The sequence below is a fragment of the Cuculus canorus genome, chromosome 4 (assembly GCF_017976375.1).
Source record: "Cuculus canorus isolate bCucCan1 chromosome 4, bCucCan1.pri, whole genome shotgun sequence".
NCBI classification, from domain to species: Eukaryota; Metazoa; Chordata; class Aves; order Cuculiformes; family Cuculidae; genus Cuculus; species Cuculus canorus.
Window position 1 is genome coordinate 30,500,976 of NC_071404.1, and position 22,405 is coordinate 30,523,380.

The 22,405-nt window shown below is 39.5% G+C and overlaps 1 protein-coding gene across 1 annotated transcript; it reads right to left on the bottom strand.

Annotated features, from left to right (window-relative positions):
* Positions 1–4,422: 4,422 nt before the first annotated feature.
* On the bottom strand, positions 4,423–22,115 carry LONRF1 (LON peptidase N-terminal domain and ring finger 1). The gene is made up of 12 exons (XM_054066475.1): positions 21,460–22,115; positions 15,729–15,847; positions 13,208–13,330; positions 12,475–12,621; positions 11,781–12,018; positions 11,605–11,695; positions 10,662–10,776; positions 10,008–10,129; positions 8,695–8,853; positions 8,431–8,593; positions 7,889–8,041; positions 4,423–6,348 (listed from the first exon to the last, which is right to left on the bottom strand). The coding sequence occupies exons 1-12, from the start codon at positions 22,004–22,006 to the stop codon at positions 6,190–6,192; spliced, it is 2,136 nt and encodes a 711-aa protein (XP_053922450.1). The 5' UTR covers positions 22,007–22,115; the 3' UTR covers positions 4,423–6,189.
* Between the last annotated feature and the right edge of the window lie 290 nt (positions 22,116–22,405).

A 22,405-nucleotide genomic window follows, 5' to 3' on the forward strand; every position in this document is an offset into this window, starting at 1 on the left:
ATGACTGTTCTCTCAGTAGAACATTCATTTGAACTCTTTCTCGCAGCCCCATTGATTTCTTCAGCGAGGCAACTTAATTGTGAAATAATGTCAGAAGGAAATCTTGAGCCATGTTTTAAGATAAAATCAGCAGTGCCTGTTGCACTGTATTTGGATCACATTGCAGGAGGCATGTGATACGCATTTTCAGAGCACACTTCCCTGTTCAAAAACTTCCAAAAGTTTACACATGAGAATGCTCAGTTTCTGGGCTCAGAAAAAAATAAGGTGTATAGGCTGTTTGTACAATTGAGACTTGTGGCAAGGCAGAAGTGGAGAACTTTAGAGTTTCATAGAGGGTTGATTAAAAAAAACAAAACCAAAACAACAACCCCCCAAACCTTGAATTTCCTGCAGAGTTTAAGTACCTTAAGAAGGGGGTTGCAGTCCCTATTCCAGTTCAGATGTGAAGTATGCTCATTCAAAACTCAGATCCTCAGAACTATACAATGGCTACTTGATTGAAAGGGCCCTAAAGCCATTCCGTTCACTTATAATAGGTAAGTTCTCTTATCACTTAAGCATCTGCTGTTTTGCTTCTGCAGAAGCATCTTAGATCTTGACAGGGCAGAACAGCCTCTTGCTCATCTAAGCATCATCAGGATACAAAAAGTTAATGTTCTAGCCAAGATCCCAGAGCACACCTATTCACTCAAAAAAACCCCATGATAAAACACACTCTACAGGTCACAATCACCCAGGTTAAAAGCAATTTAATCCCCTCTCTACTGGGGGAAAGGGATAAAAACTTTTCTCTAACTTAGGAGAACCACCTGCTTGAACCACCACAGGCTTCTGTAGGAAGGGAAGACCTTTATTCCCCTTTATTCCCCCACTGTTTCAATTTGTCTCCTTAAATAGCTGCAACAGGGGTTGGACACCAGAAATGCTGCAGCTCCCTCTGCAGCTTTGGGCTTCTGCCTCAGAAGCCCTGTAGGAGGTCTCAGACACATCCATTCCTGTTACTTTTCTTCAGTATGGAAATCATTATGAAATACCAGCTAGATCTGGAACTTCCTGAAGGTTCTGCCTCGTGAAGAGCACACCCTGAGTGTAAAGAAAATCTTACAGAAGATCTGTTGTTTGCCATAAAAGGTAAAATTCAAAACTTCTCAAAGGAATTCAGATGTATTTGCAAGGAATGTGGAAGAATTAACAGTAAGAGCTTTTTTCTCTCTCTCTCCTCCTGATAACAATTGTCATCACCAGTAGGAGGACATCTTGATAGAAAAACAGAAAAATCAAACAAGTTGCCAAAAGCTTAACAGATGCATCAAGTTTAAATCTTTTCAAGGACAGAGCTTTTTACAATAAAGAACAGGTTGCCTTTCATAGTAGCTCGGGGACTTCATTCAGCAAGGGCCAGTAGGCTGAAGCATCTGATAAACTGGCATAGGAAAGAGGATGGGCTGTGGCAGCCCCAACAAGTAACCTTCAGTCAGAATAAATTAAGTTCTGATGTGGGGGGCGGCAGGGGTGGGGGAAATGAAAAAAGAAACCAAGGAACCCTGCCCCTTATGGCATCGGGCACTTTGCCCACTTTGGCGAGCACCCTGTGTATCTCTTTATGCTGATAAAAATATTCCTAACCCCAACACACCAGAAAGCTCTTGAACGCAAGGAACCAACACTCACACAAACAGATGATATAATTAAGTAGTTGAAGATGCCAAGCTCCAGTGAATTTCTGTTTGGATTGGAAAGTGATGGTATTTATCTTAATATAGCACAGCTCCTTTTCTCTAGCTTCCCATTACATCATTTCCCTTTGGTAACACATTTACACATCCAGTAAATGGCCAGCTTCCTAGCTACTACAGGTTCACATTCAGTCTCCTTTAGAAGTTATTTCCAACATAGGACATTCTTCCATCTTACTTAAAAACAAAACAAAACCCATCAACTGGAAGCATAAAGACTTTTTACCAACTGCTTTCTAACATACAAAACCTTTTGTCCTGGAGAGCCTGCCACCTGCCACCTAACCCCTGGCAATCCTGACTGCATTTAAGCTATGTCACTTGTACCATCTCTAGTGCAATGATGTTTTTAAATCCATGGTGAAATCCTTTTGCAGTTACAAGTGTCCAGGAAAGTATAACTTCACCAAAATCAAGCCTCAAAACTCAGTTTTTCTAGCTTTGGTTTGGTAAAGGCTTAGCATAACTCGCATCCTAGCATTAAACATTTTACAGCTTTTTTATTTTCTTTTAATTGTAGAAAAGTACGTAAATGAGAGGGCAATGGACAGATTTCAGTGTGATACCAAGTGGCATGGACACAATAATCCTTAAATGGGTATCTCATGTTTACTCACTAACTGGAACAACCTTCTTCCCATTAGAAATCCATTTGTAGATAGCCAAGTTTCTACAGCTGAAGACAGTACTGGAAGAGTAATACCTCAGACTTGGTCAGGTGCAAGCCAGGCAGCTGTGGTTTACCTGCTGCTCCTGAAGACTGGATCGAAGCCAAGGTTTCAACCATTCTCTTTGGGAATTGTCCCTGCCCCAAATGATAATGTCAAGCAAGCAGTGCCTTGTACTCTATGTCTCCCTTGTGCTGTTGTTCTGAAGACTCAATTATGCAGATGAACTGTACCCTGTCTCACATGTAATCAGTGTGAATGAGGCTATTGTAACCTTTCAGTATTTAGCAGTTATTTACTCCACCCACACTGCAACAGACTTCAGAGGAATGGATTAGATTATTTATAAAACCAAAATAGATGAGCATACTGTCCTTCTAAGTGTTGTAAAGCCTCCAGCAATGCTTGAATCTGGCCTGGTATTTCATGGGGTTCAGCGCAAACATTTCTCCCCACTGATGTTCTAGCATCACTTCAAGTTCCATAGCTACCCCCACTAGCATATCTCACATCTATCTCTTCATGTTGTTCTTTAAGAAATTTAGGACCAGTAAAAGACCCATAGAGAAACAATTTGTTAGAAAGAATGGGATGGATGAAGTTTGTATGTTTGCCAGTTTCCAAAAGAAAAATCACATTATATTGAGAAACACAAAGTCGCCATTTCATACCAAGAAAACTGTTTCTGAACCTAAATTTCATTGGTTCTCACCCAGTTCACCAATAAATGATGTTTGGTAAGAGTAATTTAAGGTAAAGAGATGCATATTAATCTTGAATTAAGAATTTTAGTTGGACCTCTGGCCACACTTAAGTAGAACTGGGAAGGGAGCCCTGCCAGAAAAATTTGAAAAATACCCATCAGCTCTGAGCAGATCCTTCTCAGTACAGTGATTTCAGTCCCTCATGTTGAAGTTTATGACCTTTCTCATGTTAACATACAAGCAGAGTCAATTTATTTTACAGCTATCTACAGTTCACTGACCTTTCAAGAAATATCTAGTTTTGTTCTCACATTTGCGTAAAGAACATGTCTTACATCAACTTATCAGTCATACAATGAACAGTGAAGGCACAGTTCAGAAATAAAGTGCCCCTAGGCTAACTTGGGGTAGCTCTCACTGGCTGGTCCAGAGGTGCTGCCCAAAGATCCTTATGTCATGACAGAGAGCATGTGAGACTGACAATCTCTAATTTCCCTGACTGTTTCTCATCATCAGGAAAGGCCAATCACTCACAGTGTTGTACCTTGTCTACACAGCAAGAGAACCTTCCCCTCTTCCCTTTCACTCATGCCTGGACTGCTTGCATTCCACTCAGGCTTAATTACATCACTTGTCAACTTTATTACAATAATATAAGTCAATCTGCGATCAATCTTGGCCCTTAGCCTGTTGCCGTTTTATCATTTGATAGCTAAAGAACCCATGGTGTGTGACACAGGGGGGAAAAAAAAAAAAAGTCATAAGAATAAGGACGTACTCCCCAAATTTAAAACACTATGTATAAAGTACAGCATGGTACGTCTAAGGTACGCCTCTAAGATATTTGCTGAGAGGCCTATGCCAATTTTCAGGTAAGCTTGCTGTCCTGTCCCACTCTAATTGCACAATGTGACAAAAATCTTGTCTGCAAAACAACCACTTGAAAAAACTCCAACTTAAAAATCTTTCCTGCCCATTCTCAATTTTATATCATTACCAAACACCACCTACAAGGATCATGCGTGTGCAATAGTTACTGGAAGAGTAGCACTTAGTCAATGCAGCATGTGGTAATCACAGTACTTGGCTTTTTTGTTGTTGTTTTTTGTTGCTGTTTCTTTTCAATAAAGTTTTCTATTACATGGTTTGCAATTCCAGAACTAGAACTTATGTATGCACAGGACAGTGCAAACCAACTGACATTTTTTAATAAAATAAAATTTTAAAAATGAAAAAAAAAAAGTCATGGGAACATATAAAAACTATCTACTAGCCACATTTTCCAGCATACTAGGGAATACTCAAATTAAAGCTCTTGGCAAGAAAAAAAAATATCACTAGATTATTTGAATACTTCAAAGCCTGGCTATAGGGACTTTTCGCTGTCAAGAAAAGATCCTGTCAACTGCATTTTTAATAAAATCACACAGTGATACGAAGATTAAGATTCTAAGGATGTAACACACTGATGCGATGAAACAGAGGATCCTCTTTCTTATGCAAATAAAGTTTTCCAAATATTAATCCAGGACACTACTCATACAACAAAGGGGAAATTTACTCTAGATAAAAGTCCACACTAAAAATGATCCAGCAGATTTTGAGTTGCCTGCAATATCTCAAGCCTTCAACTCCAGACAAGAACAAGGCCAGAGCATCGAATTAGCAAATCTATTAACGACCAAACTGTTCCACAAGAACAGCTTCCCATAACTTTTACATAAGTTTGTGAAATGCAAACTTCATACCTGAAACCACCTTCATTTAAGAAAAGTAGATATAAAAGCAGGACACCAGTAAAAACTTGTTTGATGAATGATCAGTCTGCGACAGGTACTATAATCAGAAACAGATTATGTACATACCAATTATGTCACAAAGTGCTTACAACCTTGATGTAGGTTAAACAGTTGCTTCTGGATTTACTTAAGATCCCAGAATAGATGCATATGGAAAATTGAAGTGATTTTTAGCTTCTGATAAAAGTTAAAAATATTACAAACTTAGCTTTTATTGAAAATTAAATATATTAGCAAAAGCAAGATTTAAGAAATATTTTACAAATGATTTACATACAAGAAAGCTAGTATCAGACATATTCACAAATATGCAAACCTTTAATTACAAAAAGTACCTATTGGCAGCATGATGCTAACCTTGCCACTGCAGTGTGCTCTACTACTGATATGAGTAAGGCATAGAACTCACATTTGCATCAACTTAAAAAAGTTCAAATAAAACTTTAAGCTTTTAAATCCTGGATGCACAATCCCCAACACACACACTCTAAGATTTCTTCTTCTAAGCTCTATAAACTAGTGTGTGCTCTGGAAGAACAGCCAGCTTGAAAAGCCCAGTAGAAATGTAACTCGTACTAGCATTTAGTTTTCAGTTTCCTCTTAACATGTACAGGCCTAGGTATGTAAACCATATTCACAGTTTAAGTATTTTTAGACAGAAGTACCTTTTTTTTTTGCATTTGTTCCTTAAAATTGGCTCTCAGTTCAGCATACAGTTCATAATGTCACCTGTTTTGTGATGCATACGTTTACAAGATAACTTAAAAATCTGTGCCATATTCATGGTCAAGATAATTCAACAAGAATAGTAATATCCACCAGTGACATTCAATACTATATTTCAAATATCTGTGCAAACAGCAAAAGAATAGTTGTATGAGGCAAACATCTGCAAAACCTTTAATACCTCCTCAGTGTTGTAAACTTGGACTGTCAGCCTTAAGTCCTGCACTTCCCACAGCTTTAAAAAGTCAGTGGCTAAAATTATCAAGTCTCAAAAAGGTTCTCTTCTACATAGTGCAAATTGTAATGTCGATAACATGAAAAACATATCTAGCTGGATTGACTGTGCAATCATCAGTGGTCTTCTCTCACAGTTGAAGAAAGGGTGCATTCAAAGAACCACGCGGTTCAAGAAGCTGGGAGAGTGGGAAGGAGAGAGAAAAAAGCAGTTCCATTACACTTCTCAAACCAGCGCTAGATGTGCAAAGGCAGCAAAAATTCCAGCTGCTACTACAACCAGAACAGAGTAACTTTTCAGGAAGACCCAGGCGGTTAGTCATTTGGACTGGTCTCTAGAAAAATATGTGAGTATATGTTGGATTTTTACCAGACGGTCTTTTAAAGACATCATGGAGAGAACTGACAGCTGATATCTGGGGTCTACTGGGAGAACAGCTAGAAGCCACCAACACCAAGCAGGACCATTGGGCATTGCCTAAAAGTAAAAGATAAGTCTGTTACCCATCACCAATGTAGTATAGTTCACTAACACAAAGACATCAAAAGACAAAGTCATCAGTGACAAAGACTAGTTTAAAGCTACTATCAAACTAGAGAATTCCAGATCCATGAGACTGGAAGAGTTCTAAAGGGATCTTCTCTGACCCTTCCCCAGCTGAGAACACAGACTAAGCTTGATAAAGCAATTATTTTTAAGACAACAAAGAAAGTTCATAGCTTCCTTGGGAAAAGGTGGCTAAGTATAGGACAATCACCTAGCAATAAATCTCCCTGATAAAAAACTAAATCCATAACCTGTCATGCTATTCTTAAGGCCTGAATATTCTTGAAGCCTAACATTTTCATTACAATTGTCTTTGCTATATCTGAAGGACTTCTATCACACCCCAATTCCACTCCCTTCTCATTAAGTAGTCCTACTCTGGCTAGAAAGTAATCAGTTTAAATTGATAAAACATGCTATGCAACTTTTCCCTGTACTTTATTCAATTCTCTACACCATGCCTTAGAAGTCATGCCAAGAGCCAGACATAACATTCATCAGCAGAGGTCCTATCACTGCAGAGAACATTAATTACCTCAAATGACTTGCGAAAGTATTGCTGTTAGTGGTAGACTCCAGCATGGCATTTCCTGCCTTGCATCTGTATGACACAGTTGACATGTTTGTGTTTTATTATATCGTGTTTATCAGGTACACACCCACACTATTGCTGCCGTGCTACTTATCCTGGTATGCACACTTATTCCTCTTTCCTAGTATGTTCTTTAAAATACATACATACAAAAATTTAAAAAAAAAATATTTTTTTAAAATGTTAAATTGTACTAAAAAATTACTTCTGAATTCCTGCACTGGCCTCCATAGCATCTACATTCCTCCCAGACTGGTTAATATAGTATTATAAAAGTATGTAGCAGATGGGTGAGGGACAGGCTCTCATAAGATCCCACTGCATATATAATTCCACTTTAAAAGCCGAATTTTACATATTTTTCAATGTTCCTTTTCTCCAGCCTCCACTCTCTCAGCATCTCACCAACATTCATTATTTGTTTATAACCACCATTGGAATAGATTGCTGCAGAGAGTTTCTTAAGGAACACTTGCCATACTCGAGCAGCTGCAGCAGTTTATGGCACTAGCTGAGAAAGGAGCAAAGTGTTATTTGTGGCTACCTCTTTGCCAAACATTACTACCTGCACTTGTCACAGGGAAGAAAATACACTTTTTTTCCTCATTTGAATACTAACAGCTTCACACAAACCAACAGTTTAAAACGCTACTAAAACTTAGTGTTCTCAGTTTACTAGTTTTATCTCCACAGCAGCATATCCTCCTTTCCTGCAAAAACTGTTGAACAGTGATGGAACTACCTTATGTTGCTCATAATAAAAGAAACAAGATGCCTTCAAAGCTGGGAAAAAAAAACACCTTCATTTTTCGCAGTTGTTAACAGGGTGTTTATTTTTAGAAATAAGAACCCAGTCATTGATAATAAATGATGTCTCACCTGTATATTTTCCTCCCTATCAGGCATTGGCCCGAAGTGCTGAAGAATTTGAGTGCGAAACTTGTTTCTTAAGTTTTGAAACCAACTGCAGGCCTGATTGTAAACAAAATTGTGAAGTTCTCTCAGTTTCTTTAGTTCTCCTTCATCAGCAACCTACAGCAGGAATGTTAAGAAAATATCATTAGAGAAAGAAACAATTAAGGTGTTAAAGCTAAAATAAAAAAAAAAATCCAATTTCAACTGTATTTACATACATTTCTTGCATTCTCCTAAACTTTGATTGCTAATGACTGAATAGTAAAGAAGTCCCATGATATTTTAAAAAGTTACAGCTTCAAACTGTTGTTCAAACAATAAACAGTATTTCTTTGTTGCTTTAGAATAATAAAAAATTAAGATAGCTTTCATTTCTTTGATATGCTGGCACTGAATTTTTCAGTGGTCTAGCAACCCAAAAATTTGAAACGGAGCTCTTGAGAACAAATCAAGCAAAAATCTTGAGATACTAATACTAGTAAGTATTTATACAGCATTCTGGATACCTTAACATCTTCCAAATATTCAATGTCTGCAGTGCAATAACCATCTTTCATGCCTCTCCGTAAAACTCTAAATCTCTTTCCACCAACTGTATCAACAACAGACCGCCCATCAGGTAGAAAATGAACGTTCCTAATTTGCAGCATGCATCCATAATCTGCAAAACTAGAAAAGAGACCCGGTCAGTAATGGGATTACACACTTCTGAAAGGACACTTTTTATAAGTTTTTTTTAAAAAAAGCTTAGAATTAAGACGAAAACCTACCCATTTTGAGAATCACTTATACACATCCCAAACTGTTTAGTCCCAGTTTCCATACTTCTGCGAATCATTAATCGGTATCTTGGCTCAAAGACGTGTAGAGGGCAAGGCACAGTGGGATATGCCATAGTGCAAACAAACATTGGAACATTCTTAGTCAAGCTTCAAGAGAACATCAAAAGAAATACATGGCTTAAAAATCTAATCACAGAACTATGCCAAGACAATACATTTTTTTTTTCAGTAAGTTTGCTATATTTGAAATCATAAAGCACTTCTTCTAAAGTTTAATAATAAGCACATTTTAACAGTTGCATAAGCAATAAAACCATACTAATAACAGCGATTATGCACCGATTTGATCACATACTAGACAGCAAACCTCACAGCTATTTAGTTATTAGTCAGTTATGAAGGGCTTTGTTTTGGGGACAGGGGTGTTAGGGGTTTTTTCCCCCCTTTTTGTTTTAGTTTCAGCCATAGAAGCTATTATGCCCTGAAACTAAAAAGACATAGCAGTAACTACACAGTAGCTAGGTCACCATTTAGATTATTTTCAGTGATGGACTCCAAATCACAAGATGCAATCCAGGGTATAATTTTCACTTTGCAATATGCCTCAGCAAGCCTAACTGAAAAACAAAATATTTTTTTATGCTGTTTTATCAAGTATGAACAGCTGATGGTTGATACAAATAAGTTAGCATTAAAACATTACCAAGTATTCAATTTTAATATCTTCCAGACTATAAAACATAATTCTAATGTAGGGATTCTGTTATGCAAGTCGCATGAGCTATAGTTTTACATAGTTTTCCAACGTTCCTATCTACAATACATGATGCTTTGTATATCTGAGGAACTCTAGCATATTAGAGACAAACATCAAGATTACAGAAAAATCCTAACAATTTCTTTTTTCATCACATCTTTCTGTACACGATTGTCTACCACAAACTGCTTTGTACTTGAGACTCTGCAGCCAACTCAAGAGGACAATTCCATCAATAGCAGCAAAGCTAAAACTGGAACTCCACCATAGTGCGCACAAAGAGAAACAGAAGGACAAATGTATTTTGTAGAGGGCTTAGAAGTCTCACTACTACTATCAAAGCGTGATTTTTTTACATTTCCACAGTAGTTAGAAAACTGTTTATTTTCTAACATTTAAGTAGAAACATTTTCTACACATTTAAGACAGAAAATTAATGTCTTTATACTCCTACCTGCATCCATAATATGCCATTATTTTATTATTATTACGCCACAAAAATGATAAAACATTTCTAAAAAGTATTTCCATTTTCAAAGCTTACTTTGAGTGCTCAGCAGTTTCTTCAGCATGAATTCTTTTTCTCTCATATAACTCATCAGACAAGTATTTCATAATTAACTCCTCCAGCAGTACTGTGATGCTGTATTTTCTGCTTGCAAGGTACTGTAAGCAATTTAAAAAAATAAATTAGTATTTCTTTTCATATATATTAACAAAAGACTTCAGAAAACACATCTTTTATTTAAAAACACAATATACAAAACGTGTCATAAATTAAAGCCACGTAAGAACTTTAGAGCTGTAAGTCTGCTTCATTGCTTAACACCTAATGTTACTCTAATATTTGAAAATGAGACTCTCCATATTAGTTCTTAGTGTCTGACCACCTCAGCATCTGGATCTGTTTATACATCTATGCTTAACAGAGACAGAACAGCCGTACAAACAAGGAAAGTGTACAGAAACCACAGAGAGGTTTTACCAAATAGCAACCAAAGGTTGTGAGCACTCGGGAGTGAATTCACGGAAACACAAAACGTTGACAAACCCGAGGCAAACCTAATCAACTTGTATTGAGAAAGTTTGTCGCAATTTTTCCCTTTCTAACAGCATTCCGTAAGCTAAGCAAATCCAAGTTGACAGGTTTAAGTATCATACAACACTTGTATTACTGAGCTCTACTGAGAAACAGTACCTCTTTCAAACTCTCCTTACAGAGTGGACACTGAGGTGCATGGTCTAAACATCGTTCCAAGCAGCCTTTGCAAAAAGTATGTCCGCAAGGGGTTGTCACCGGCTCAAAGAATAGCCTGAAACAAAGTTATTAGAAGTTAGATACCATGGCAAATGTGTGTTTTGCAAAAAATGCCAGTGATGGACCTCTTCATTTTTTTTTAAGACTAATTCTAACATAACAAAGCAGAGAAACCTAATTTCATGTCTCCTTACTCCAATTTTTCCTCTATACTGCAGTTTCCTTGTATTTACCACCACACCACTCATTTGCTGCTTTTTTTTTTCTCATTAACCTGGACACATTTCAACAATCTAAATATCTAAACACTTATTCCAATGTAAAAGGATTTTGGTCTCACTATATAGAGATTTAGAATATGTAACATTAAGTGATTCCTTGAAGACCTAAAATGTTTTACTAGCAGTATTACACACTAGTAACAACTATGGACAGTTTAGTATGTTTATTTCTGAAAACTAAGACAAGTCAGTAAGAGCTTTCAAATACATCAGCTAGACTAAAGCCGACTAACATTCTGAAGTATGGGGTTCACAGGCAATACTCCTAAGCATTAGCCTTTGCAAAATAATGTTAAATAGTTGCACTGACTGAAAAAAAAACATCCGAACAATTAACCACAAAATATCCTGTCCTTTTTAGGTTACCAGTTAACAACACCAAGTTCAATTTAAAAGGCAGCTTGATTAAAATAATGCTGTATTATATAGCACTAGAGCACGTGACACATTTAAATAAGCATTTAACTGCAGGGATAGAGGAAAGCTGAAAAATCAACTGATATCAGAACTCATCACAACCTGTAAGTACCTAATTTGTATGTGTAACAGGTACATCACCAAGCATCTATAGTGGAAATACTGTATCAAGGAGGAAGTCTTACCTCATACATAGAGAGCACTCAAAATCTGATACATCAATCAAATCCCCTGGAATTGTTCCAAAAGCCAGTGTCATGTCCCTTTTTGTACTTTCTAAAGGAAAGCAAGACAGAATACTCCTTCAAAGAATGGCACTACACAGTATATACTTCAACTTTTAAAGTGAGTGACTGCTTACCTCCTTGCTTTTTGTGTTTGTTTCTTCCATCTTCGCAAGTAATTGTATCCTGTTCAGAAAAGGAAAGCTTTCTTTTCAACAAAGCACCTTTCTCTTGGCCAGAGAGAAGGGGTTCAGAAGACACTCTCTTTAAGCCATCTTCCTTGGCAAGGTCTTCTGTTGAATTAAGAGCATGGGCAGACTGTGCACGATTTAAGCTTCCACTGACAGGCTCCAGTATCTCTGATCCTCCTAAACTCTATAACAGTAAGATGAACTGAACTGTACTTAAAAAGTAACACAAATCTAAGTATGCAAGATGTGAACATGCAAAGATGTATAAGCCAAATAAATACCCACAGCTAGTTCATTAGTTAACTACAGGAATTTGATAAGTCAAGACAGTACTCAGATTGGCTTAGCATTAACAATTTAAAAATCTTCATCTGCACCAAAGAGAAGGAAAACTATTTCTCTCTATTTTGAGGTCACTAATGTCAAATCTTAATACTTTCCAATAAGCAGTTCACTGGAACGAACAGTCTAACACTCCTAATGAAAATACATTACTGAAACCACAGTTCTTTTCTTTCAACTTAGCCAAATACAGAAAGTCACCATTTAGGCTGGAAAGTAAGTATGACAAAAAAGGTATCTGAACATCTGATATTTGCATACAGGACAAAGGGAAAAGTTATCCTATAGATTTTGTTACCTGCTCAGGACAAAGCTGTAAGTTGCAGTAAGACTCAGTCACCTCAGAACCAAGTATAAAAGCTTTATTTCGAATATGTGCTGAATTCCAAGCAGATTCTTTCAGACTTTCTCCTAACTTCTCTGGTGACAGCACATCACACAACGTCTAGAAAACAAACAGCTAAATGTTCATAATAATAAAGCTATGCTAGGTCCTTTTTCATAAAACTGCATACCAAAAGTAACAATTTAATCTACACGAAGTTAACGTATAAATAGAGTTTTATTTAATCAGTAACTGAGAAAGAAAAACTGAGAACAAGCAGAAACCGACATACCTATAGTACTAAAAAGAACATCTTTACCTAGAAATCATTTCTACTACTAGTGAGCAAGCTCTTTGAACAGTTAAGACGTTATCAATTCATTATTGTGCAGCCTTTTCAATGTAAATTGTTGTTATCAAAGAAAAATTTGTGCTCTGGGCATAAAAGAGTTCAGCTTAGAATATTTAACTTTCTGCCCGCTTTCCAGTTTTCCAGATTTTCATCTAGTAACTTCAAAGCATATATACTTTGAAATATGTACTTATAACTTGTACATTAGGACTATCTCTCCAACATAACATGATACATCTTGAAAGGAACTTGTCTGCCACCTGAACCTTCTTTGTACGCATCGAAGACTCAAAGACTACCATAGCAGAAGGAATCAAGTCAGAGATAGCAATCTAATTTCATAAATACAATTACCCTTTCTACTTCTAGCCTGGCTGGAAGGAAGTCCTCATCAAGGGCTAAGCACTGTAGAAATAGTTGTAAGGCATCACCTACAAAGCCAGAGTCTTGCAGCACTTTTCCCTTCCGGAAGTAGACCTGAAAAACAGATACCATGAAGAGGACATTGCTAGAGATCATGGCTGTAACATGAATTATACATTGTACATTATTACAAGGGTTAGAATTGGAGGACTCCATGACAGAAAAAATGAAACTTCTTCCATACACAGTGTGGATGATATGTATGCCTTGTCTAACACACATCCCTACATGTTTTAAAAGAGTCTATGGGATAGGCTGACATTAGTTTCCTTCCAGTTATTTGTTCTGGCTTAACATGAAGAGCCAAAAACCTAACTAGTGCTAAATTCACAAAAGATCCTAAATTCCCCTTTCTGCAGAAGGGAAAAAAGGGGACATGTAGTGCAAATTATTACATAACTTCATGCAACAGCTTACAAGACACCCTCTTTTGGCCCTCTATTTCATTAAAAGCCTTATTGTTCCACTCTGCAGAACGGTAACTACAAAAAAACACAATCCACACAACCATATATCCCTCACATCCATCTTAATCCATATTCTTAACACAAAACAATGCACTATTGGAATCGTTTTCTGCAATAATATTTTGTTCTTGAATACTAGGACAGCAGCTAGGAAAAAAAAAAATCTGCTTACTATAAAAAAAGGAGAGAAGAGACTACTGAATTTTGCTGAACCTACCTATAACTAAAGGACGTTGGAACTTGAAGTCCATTACCCAATTTATCTCAATTTTGAAAAGTTGCATTTGCAGTAACATAATAAAAGTTAGATAAAACCAACAGTTATCTGACAAAAGTTGGATAAAACTACAACATCTAGTTGCATGTGAGATTTTTGGATAATGGGCCAGAAAACTAAATTTAGAAAAAAACAGTCAACCAAACAAAAAGACCCAGAGTGCCATTTCTATGGAACAACTGTAAGTGTTAACAGTACAGTCTGTCAAACATGGCTGCCAGATGAGGACATGCATTATCTTTGATGGATTTGGGCAATTTTATTAAGATGTATCCTGAAGAACTAAAGAAAGTATGCTAATTCTTCTCTTACAGAGAGTTTATTTTCCTACAGACACAAGGAGCAATCTATTAAAACAAGCTCAGATAAGCAAAGCGAGGTTTCTTTGCAAACATATAGTCAAAAGTAGACAGTACTACCAATGCTGAGGGGTGAAAAGTAGGATGCTCTCTGAATTTGCAGTAGCCATGTAACTAATGAACACAGGAGAGACCAAGACAGCAGCAGTTATCTCCCCTTGTGAAAAAAAAGATATTGTTGCTGTGCTCAAGAGTTTAGAGAGTGCTGCAATACACAGTATCTTACAGATCTGAGGGCCAGTGATTCCTCACTGCCTGCACTATTCGCAAAGATTGGTTCTCACTGAGTTTCTTCAGGCTTTTCAAAGAAAAACTTCCCAAGCTAAAGCAGTGAAATGTCATTGTCCTAATAAAAATTAAGGAACAAACGAAACAACCCCCAACTCTGAGCTGTTACAGGTTACATCAACATAAACTCTCAACTCCAAGTATTGGAGCCACTAAAAATGGCCTCAAACACATGTTTACATTTTTTAGCCAATACTATTACAAAATAATTTATGGCTGGTGCCAAGCATTTTTTCACTCTTTGGTAGCATTTGGAAAAGAAAACAGTGTTGTCCTACTTATATAGCCAACTTTTACCAATAAAACTCAAAAACTATGAGAGAAATGTGAGCTTAACACAGAGCCAAGAATTCTAGTCCTGACTGGCAACAGCACTCTCTCATCTCATGTGATATTCTCAAGGAACAGATAATGCTTAAAACACTCTGACTTTGGGAAATACAATCAAAGTATGACCACTTCAGGGAAGCACAGAGCTCTAAACGGACTAACTTCTACATAGCATAAGAAATTTTCTCACTCAATTACATCAGCCTACCAAATGGACAGGCCTTGGAAGTTCTGCTTTCAAGCAATTAAAGCTAGCTGAGCTGTACAACTTCAGCCAACCATCCAGTCAAATAACACTAAGCTGAAGTTGAGTTTGTAAATATTTAAAAGAGAACACACGAAGTGCTCTTAAAAAGACATAATCAATAGCAAGTAACTATAGGCAGCACAAAAGTAATTTCATAATACTGCCCAAGAAGTCAGTTCTACTGCACTTAATCCAAAGATACCATCTCATGTTGTGATATGAAATCAAAATAGCTAAGTTTTTGATGAAGACTAAATTAGCAGTTCCAAGTAGACTCATTAATCAAGTCTAACGTGCTGTACTCATCAGTAGCATCTCATCAGTAGCTCTCTTAAGATACCTTTTAGCATTTTATGTATCTCACAAGATTATGTTTAAGGTAGCTGACCTAGGTTCTTAACCTGATGCAAATATAATTAAGATTTCATTAATTTTATAGATAAGCATACATTTTGAAAAAAAATAAGAGTTCACATCAACTTACCTCTGGCCAGTTTGGCATTTTAGAAATTACAAAATTTAGATCTTCTATGGCTGTTTTATATTCTTGGAGGCCAATATACGACTCAGCTCTGTATATTCTTAGCATTAAGTCATTGGGATCTGAAGACAAAAATTAAAGCAACATTTTTAATAAAGACATTTTTAAGTTTTAATTAGGTATGCATATAGGATGTCATAACCACACTTTTTTGCACCATATTTTCAAAATTACTGGAGTACATTCTCCCTAACCTCCCAGTGTCCGAGTAATAAACGTAGCATTAATTCCAGGCTCGTGTCTTTCAACGTACAGATCAAACTCTAATCTATCTTGCAGCAACAAGAAAATACATTTTAGAAGATCTAACACTGAGGCTGACAGAATAAAGTATTGCTCAGTACTGCTGTGACAACAAAAACGGAGGACTAAGTAGATTTTAGCTCTACAGTACACCCATTCAAAATCACAAAAATCTGGGAATTTACTCTATTATGTATTAAAAAGTCTAAGCATTACCAAGCTTGCTTTCAAATGTTCACATTTTTCTTTAGACTGTCATTTGTTTTTATAATGTCCAACCCCTTCCAACAATGGCTGGAGGTACAGATACCACTTTCACAATGGTATCCATCTGGTAAATATGAGAAGTAGGCTTTATCACTATGTGGTCTGAAAGGAGACAGACAATATCGGAAAGCTTTTCACACCAGCTGGCAGCCCCATTGTAAGGAATTGTACCAGTAAAACCTCTGCTATGAGATAACATTACTTTGTGTTCAATACATACCAGTTCCCATGTCCAACATGTAGCATTTTGCACTTTTACTACCGCAACATCTAAATGGGAAGCACACCCATTTCTATGCCACTAAAATTATTATTTTCATAGCACAACTAACTAGTTGGTGCTTGGAAAAATGTCAGCACACTGCTTTGTTCTTGATTTTTCTTTTTTTTTTTAAATACACTTGTGTTTTTCATTGAATGTAATATAAAAAGTCAAACATAGGTCTGCTGTGAATACTACTAAAATCAAATAGTTCTTCAATTTTGTTTTGACAAGATTTTCTTGGGAGGGGATTATTTCAATTTGATAGTCTATCTTAGTCTACTTGAAATGTCCGTTTTAAATTTTCATAATTTCCAACATTAGCTTGTTTTGCATTTAAAAGCTAGACAGGTCAATGTTCCCACATATGCTAACACATTGCTTTGTATTTAGATCCACAATACTATGTGCAAAAAGAAACGGTTGAGAGAATTAAGACTGACAGATTATTTCAAAGTTGAAACCAAAGCACTGTCTTTTGAGTTGACAGTTTCTCTTCAAATACAAATATTATCAGACAAGATATTGTATTTTAGACATAGTAAAATGTTTGTATTAACAGAAGATTGGACAACTGTCTTTGTCTAACTTACAGAGATAATTTTGCAAGCAGAATTCTCAAGCCTGCTTTCCTGTGGCTTTGTGTTTTGTGACTGTTCACAAAGGTGGGGGCTCAGAGCAAACTCTTAATTTTTCCTGTTGTATTTGACTCATCGGTGTCTAGCACAGTTAGTATCAAAGCAAATTATTTTCTTCAGAGATCGCACTAAGTGCAGGTCTTTGTTCTCTCATAAGCCACCTATTTTTTTTTTAAGATCAGCAGAAGGAGCTGATCTTTTCCCGTGCAGAAAATGACCCGCAGAACTTTCTGGGGAGAGGGCGACACGCAGTTTGAAAACAGCAGGTCGAGGGAGGTGATTCTGCCCCTCCACTCCTCTCTTGTGAGATCTCATCTGGAGTATTGTGTCGTCTGAAATCCTCTACATAAGAAGGAGAGGGAACTGATGGAACGGGTCCAGAGGAGGGCTACAAAGATGATCAAAGGCCTGAAGCACCTCCCATACTAAGACAGGCTGAGAGAGTTGGGGTTGTTCAGCCTGGAGAAGAGAAGGTTCTGAGGAGATCTTATAACGACCTTCCAATAATTGAACGGGCTACAAGAAAGCTGGGGAGGGACTGTTTACAAAGGCTTGTAGTGATAGGACTAGGGGCAATGGGTTTAAACTGGAGATGGGCAGATTTAGATTGGACGTTAGGAAGAATTTCTTCACCATAAGAGCGGTGAGGCACTGGCACAGGTTGCCCAGGGAAGCTGAGGATGCCCCATTCCTGGAGATGTTCAAGGCCAGGCTGGATGGGGCCTTGGGCAGCCTGATCTAGTGGGACATGTCCCTGCCCATGGCAGGGCGGTTGGAACTGGATGATCTTTAGGTCCCCTCCAACCTAAACTATTCTATGATTCTACAATTCTATGAAAATGAAAATAAAAATATGAGTTCAGGTCTACAGCAGATGGACATTTTGTCCAGTTCTTTTTGAAAGAGAAAAGCATGGTTCCAACTGAACTGGTACAAAAACAAGGAACTCGGACTTCAAGACCGCCAAACACACAAAGACTGCCAATGATGATCAATACATAAAACAAATCAGGTCTAAACATTTGCAAGATAAACATATCTCAATTTAAATGTTCAATTCGGCAACAATAATTTATTTTTCTAGTCCTCATAATTATGAAAACATTATTTTGAAATGTTGCAGCGTGTATTTTAATGTTTGCCTCCTAAAGGAATGATGCAAAACTATTTTAAATCCTTAGAAAAAAGGCCAAACAGAGCAGAAACACAATTTGTGCTTGAATTTTCAATTTCAGTAACCCAATGTATTGTAAATTCAGAAATCACTTCTAGCATACACAAAGACAAATGATCTTAATAAAAAGACACTAAGTACTTTCAGGGCAGAACTGTGCCTAACAGTTATTGCTGCATTAGTAAGAAAGCATACAAAAAAATGTACACACAAACCCCCCACTCATTATGAGTTCTTTATTCATACCATTTCCGAAGTATCTGCTCCTTGCTACTGTCAGCATAAGCATACTAATAAATAGATCACCTCTGGTCTGATCCTGCATGCTTTTTGTAGGGTTCTTTAAAAAATCTTCAAAATAAAAACACACGCACATCACAACCACTATGGAGAAAAACTTTAGGACATGGTATTTACTAATACAGTAGTATAAGCTCAACCCAATGATCAGGGGTTGGAACACACAACCCACAAGAAAAGGCTGAGAGAACTGGGGTTGTTTAGCAGAAAACAATTCCCAAAGGCCTTGGGAGAACCCAACAGCCTTCCGGAAGCCAAGAGGAGGCTACCTAGAACACACTTCACTGAAGTCCATGGAGGAAAATAAAGTTATAAACTGAAACAAGGGCAGTTCTAACCCCAAATGAAGAGAAACTTTTACACTATGAGGATAATTAACCTTTGAGCAGGTTGCCCAGAGAGTCTATGGAATCATCCTTGTAGGTTTTGATGACCCAGCTGGACAAAATCTCAAGTGAACTGCTCTGAACTCAGTGTTGATTCTGTTTAAACAGGAGATTAATTGGTCAACCAACTTCCCCAGGCCCACTCCTACAGGAACGAGAATGTGATTCAGACAAAACTCAAGCCTATTAACTGTATGTTTCAGGATACTTGACTAAAGACAAGCTGCACTTGCACTTTAATCCAATAGATTGCCCTTAACTATTCCTTGCGGGGGTTGAAATGAAATATATTAACTACATGAATGTCAACATCCCTCGTGTTTTTCAAAAGCCACTTCTGCATCATGGCAAATAGTTCTCTTTCAGATGTTTCAAGAAATCTAAGAAACTTATGAAAATATGCCTTCCAAGTAAAGGTTTAATGCCAATGCCTCACTTAGGACATCAGACTTATGTGTACCACAATTTTTTAACACTCTATCTGCACTAAAAAGAATCAGAGATGAACTAGCAGAGAGGAAGCACTGAAACAGAACATGAACAACTTTAAACACGAATACATTCCTTATGCTACAACTTTTCCACCTCCAAGTGTTTTCAAGAATCCACATTCTGGACGAAGACAAAGTGTACCAGCAGGTATTACCTAATTCTCTGTTGGCCTGAAATCACCTTTGATTTGTAGTTGTGAGCTCTGAATCGACATTTAATGAATGCCTGCATTCTGATTAATTAAGTTCTTCAGTGTCTTCACCAGAACGCTTGAAATATACCTGGAATATCAATAGTTCTCAGGACTAGAGACCCAGGAAATAGTTGTACAAAAGATCTTAAACTTAGCTTCTAGTGCCTAATTCTAGCACATGTACTGAATTTGAATAACAGAAATGTGGATAAGCTTCACAGTTTATAACTATCCCCAAATTTTAAAGCCAAAATTAGACATATAGCACACCACAAAAAAAGGGGTCAAAATTATTTCCCTACAGATATCTAAATGGGATTGCTACCTTCATAAAAGAAAGTTAAACTAGAGTCTGTAGAATTAGTTTTACTCTTTCAAAACAATCTTGAAACATAAACCAGGATGCCTGTAACACTTATAGGCAGTAATGGGTTCAGCAGTTTGTACCCTGAAGGCCATAGAGTTTTTATTCCATTTGTTTGCGACTTGTATGGTTCAGAACACATAATGAAAAGATAGGCTGTTTCTTACAGTTCCAAGATTTAAAATAGAACAGCCAATTTCTCAGGTCACATCTATCCCAGAGTCTACATTTTGGAAACACTCAGACAAATAAAGTAGAATTGAAGACCACTACCGAACCACTTTAAATTAGGTTGTCAAAAGACATACAAAACATATCTCAGATTTAATTACATCTACATTGAAAATAGTTTATTCTAGAATTAGATCTAACGTATCTTCCCAGAACAGATTGGAAGGATTAGACTTATGCAACCTTTTGGGTTTTTTCTCCGCTGCAGACAACTGTAGACACGTAATGCATTTAATCTGTAAAAATATCAATTCCTAAATTTCTGAACAGAAACAAAATGGCACAAACACGCAAACCCACAGGTCAGCAGGTGTATGTACCCACAATAGAATAAAAACAACAAAGGAATCTGTCACAGGATGCATCTACGTGTATGGATCGTACAAATCTGACTCCCTGTACCAAGACTAAACTCCGACTCTCTCCCAAGCGCTCACGGTACCAGCTGTACCGCCTGCCCTCGACACAGGCTGGTCTCAAAGCGTGCCTGGACCTCCTGTCTCGCACCCTCTCTCAAAAATGTTATTACAAAACTTCAACCACACCCACCTATGATGTCACTGCCATTACACAACCTGTCCCCCTCCATGCCCGTCTGCTTATGCAACGGACCCGGCCTGCTGGGAATTGTATCGGTGACACTTAAGACCGTGAAAACGAGTTTGTCTCGGGAAACATGGTTCAGCGCAGTAACGGAATTCCTCTCGTCCATACGCAGCGACAACCAAGTACAAAACAAAACAAAGCTCACAAACTCTTCCGTAAACAAATCCCACGAGAGCGTGTATGGAAAGAGGGCAGCAGCAGCCCAGACAAGGCGCTCCTTCACGCCTCCGAAGCGCCCCCGCTACAGCGCCGACGCTCAGCCGAGCTGCCGGCAGCCACGCGTCCCCACCAAGGGGAGAGTGCCCGCATCCTCGCGGCGAACTCGAGAAAACTTTGCGTCTTCTTTATCGCTCCCCCTCTCGAGCGCTGAAAGGCGGGGCGGAAGGAACGAAGGGCAGGAGGCGGCACACCCCCCACCCTCGGCTGGTCCCCGCGCGGTTTTCCCACCGGGACACGGGCGAGGATCGGGGTCAGGGGAGCGAGGGAACGCGGCTCGGGGCGCTCCCCATCCTCCTCACCTGCTCGCAGAGCCTGCCCGGCGGCCCCCAGCGCCTCTCGGAAGCGCCCCTGCGCCAGCAGCTCCTCCAGCCGCCGGCCGGTCCTCGCCCTCTGGCACTCTCCCGGGAACCACTTCTCGGCCAGCTGGCTGAGCACGACGCTAGTGCGCAGCGGAGCCGGCGGCGGCAGCCAGTCCCGGCAGCGGCGGCAGCGGGCGCGCAGCTCCCCGCGCAGGCAGCGCCGGCAGTAGGTGTGCCCGCACGGCACCGTCACCGGCTCGCCCAGGAACCGCCCGCAGCCGCAGCAGCGCAGCGGCGCCTCGGCCCCGCGCTCGCGGCCCGGGCCCTGCCGCAGCCGGTAGTTCAGCACCAGGCACTCCACGAGGGAGCTGAGGCGCTGGGGCCCGCCGAGCGCCCCGAGGCACAACGACGCCACGGACGCGCCCGCCGCCTCCTTCAGGCGGCTCCCGGGCACCGGCGGCACACGGTCTCCATCCGCTTCCTCGCCCGAGCTCCCGCTGCCGCCCGGCGACGCGTCCGAGCTCACGGCGGCAGGAGAGAACGCCATCGGCTGCCCGGCGAAGGGGGTGTGGCGCTGCCGCTCCGGCCGCCGGGCTCGGCTCGGCGCTGAGGCACTGGCGGCGCGGGGAGGAGGAAGCGCGGCGCCTGGGCGGGCGGGGGGAGGCAGTCACGTGCGCGCCTCCGCGCGCGCGGCACGGGGCCAGGGTCCCGTCTCTTCCCCCACACCTTCCCCGCCCTGCCAGGCGGCGGCGCGCGCCCAGCGCCCGCCCTCCCTTTCAATCCTCTCCGCCGCGGCGCGCGCGCGCTTGGCCCCGCCCGGCTTACATAAAGCGGCGGCGGCAGCTGATGGCTGGGCCAGATGGCCATTGGCGGCGGCGGCGGAGGAGGAGGGCGGACGGGCAGTGGGCGGTGCATAGAGGGAAGGAGGTTACAAAATAGCGCTCCG

Excerpts from the sequence above, each read along its gene's own strand:
- LONRF1 (XM_054066475.1), bottom strand. The coding sequence starts at position 22,006 with ATGGCGTTCTCTCCTGCCGCCGTGAGCTCGGACGCGTCGCCGGGCGGC. Across the intron at positions 10,130-10,661 it reads GTAAGGAGAGTTTGAAAGAG|TACCTTGCAAGCAGAAAATA; the intron begins GTACTGTTTCTC and ends AATTGCTTACAG. Across the intron at positions 8,854-10,007 it reads GAAACTGCTGAGCACTCAAA|CTTGACTAAGAATGTTCCAA; the intron begins GTAAGCTTTGAA and ends GTTCTCTTGAAG.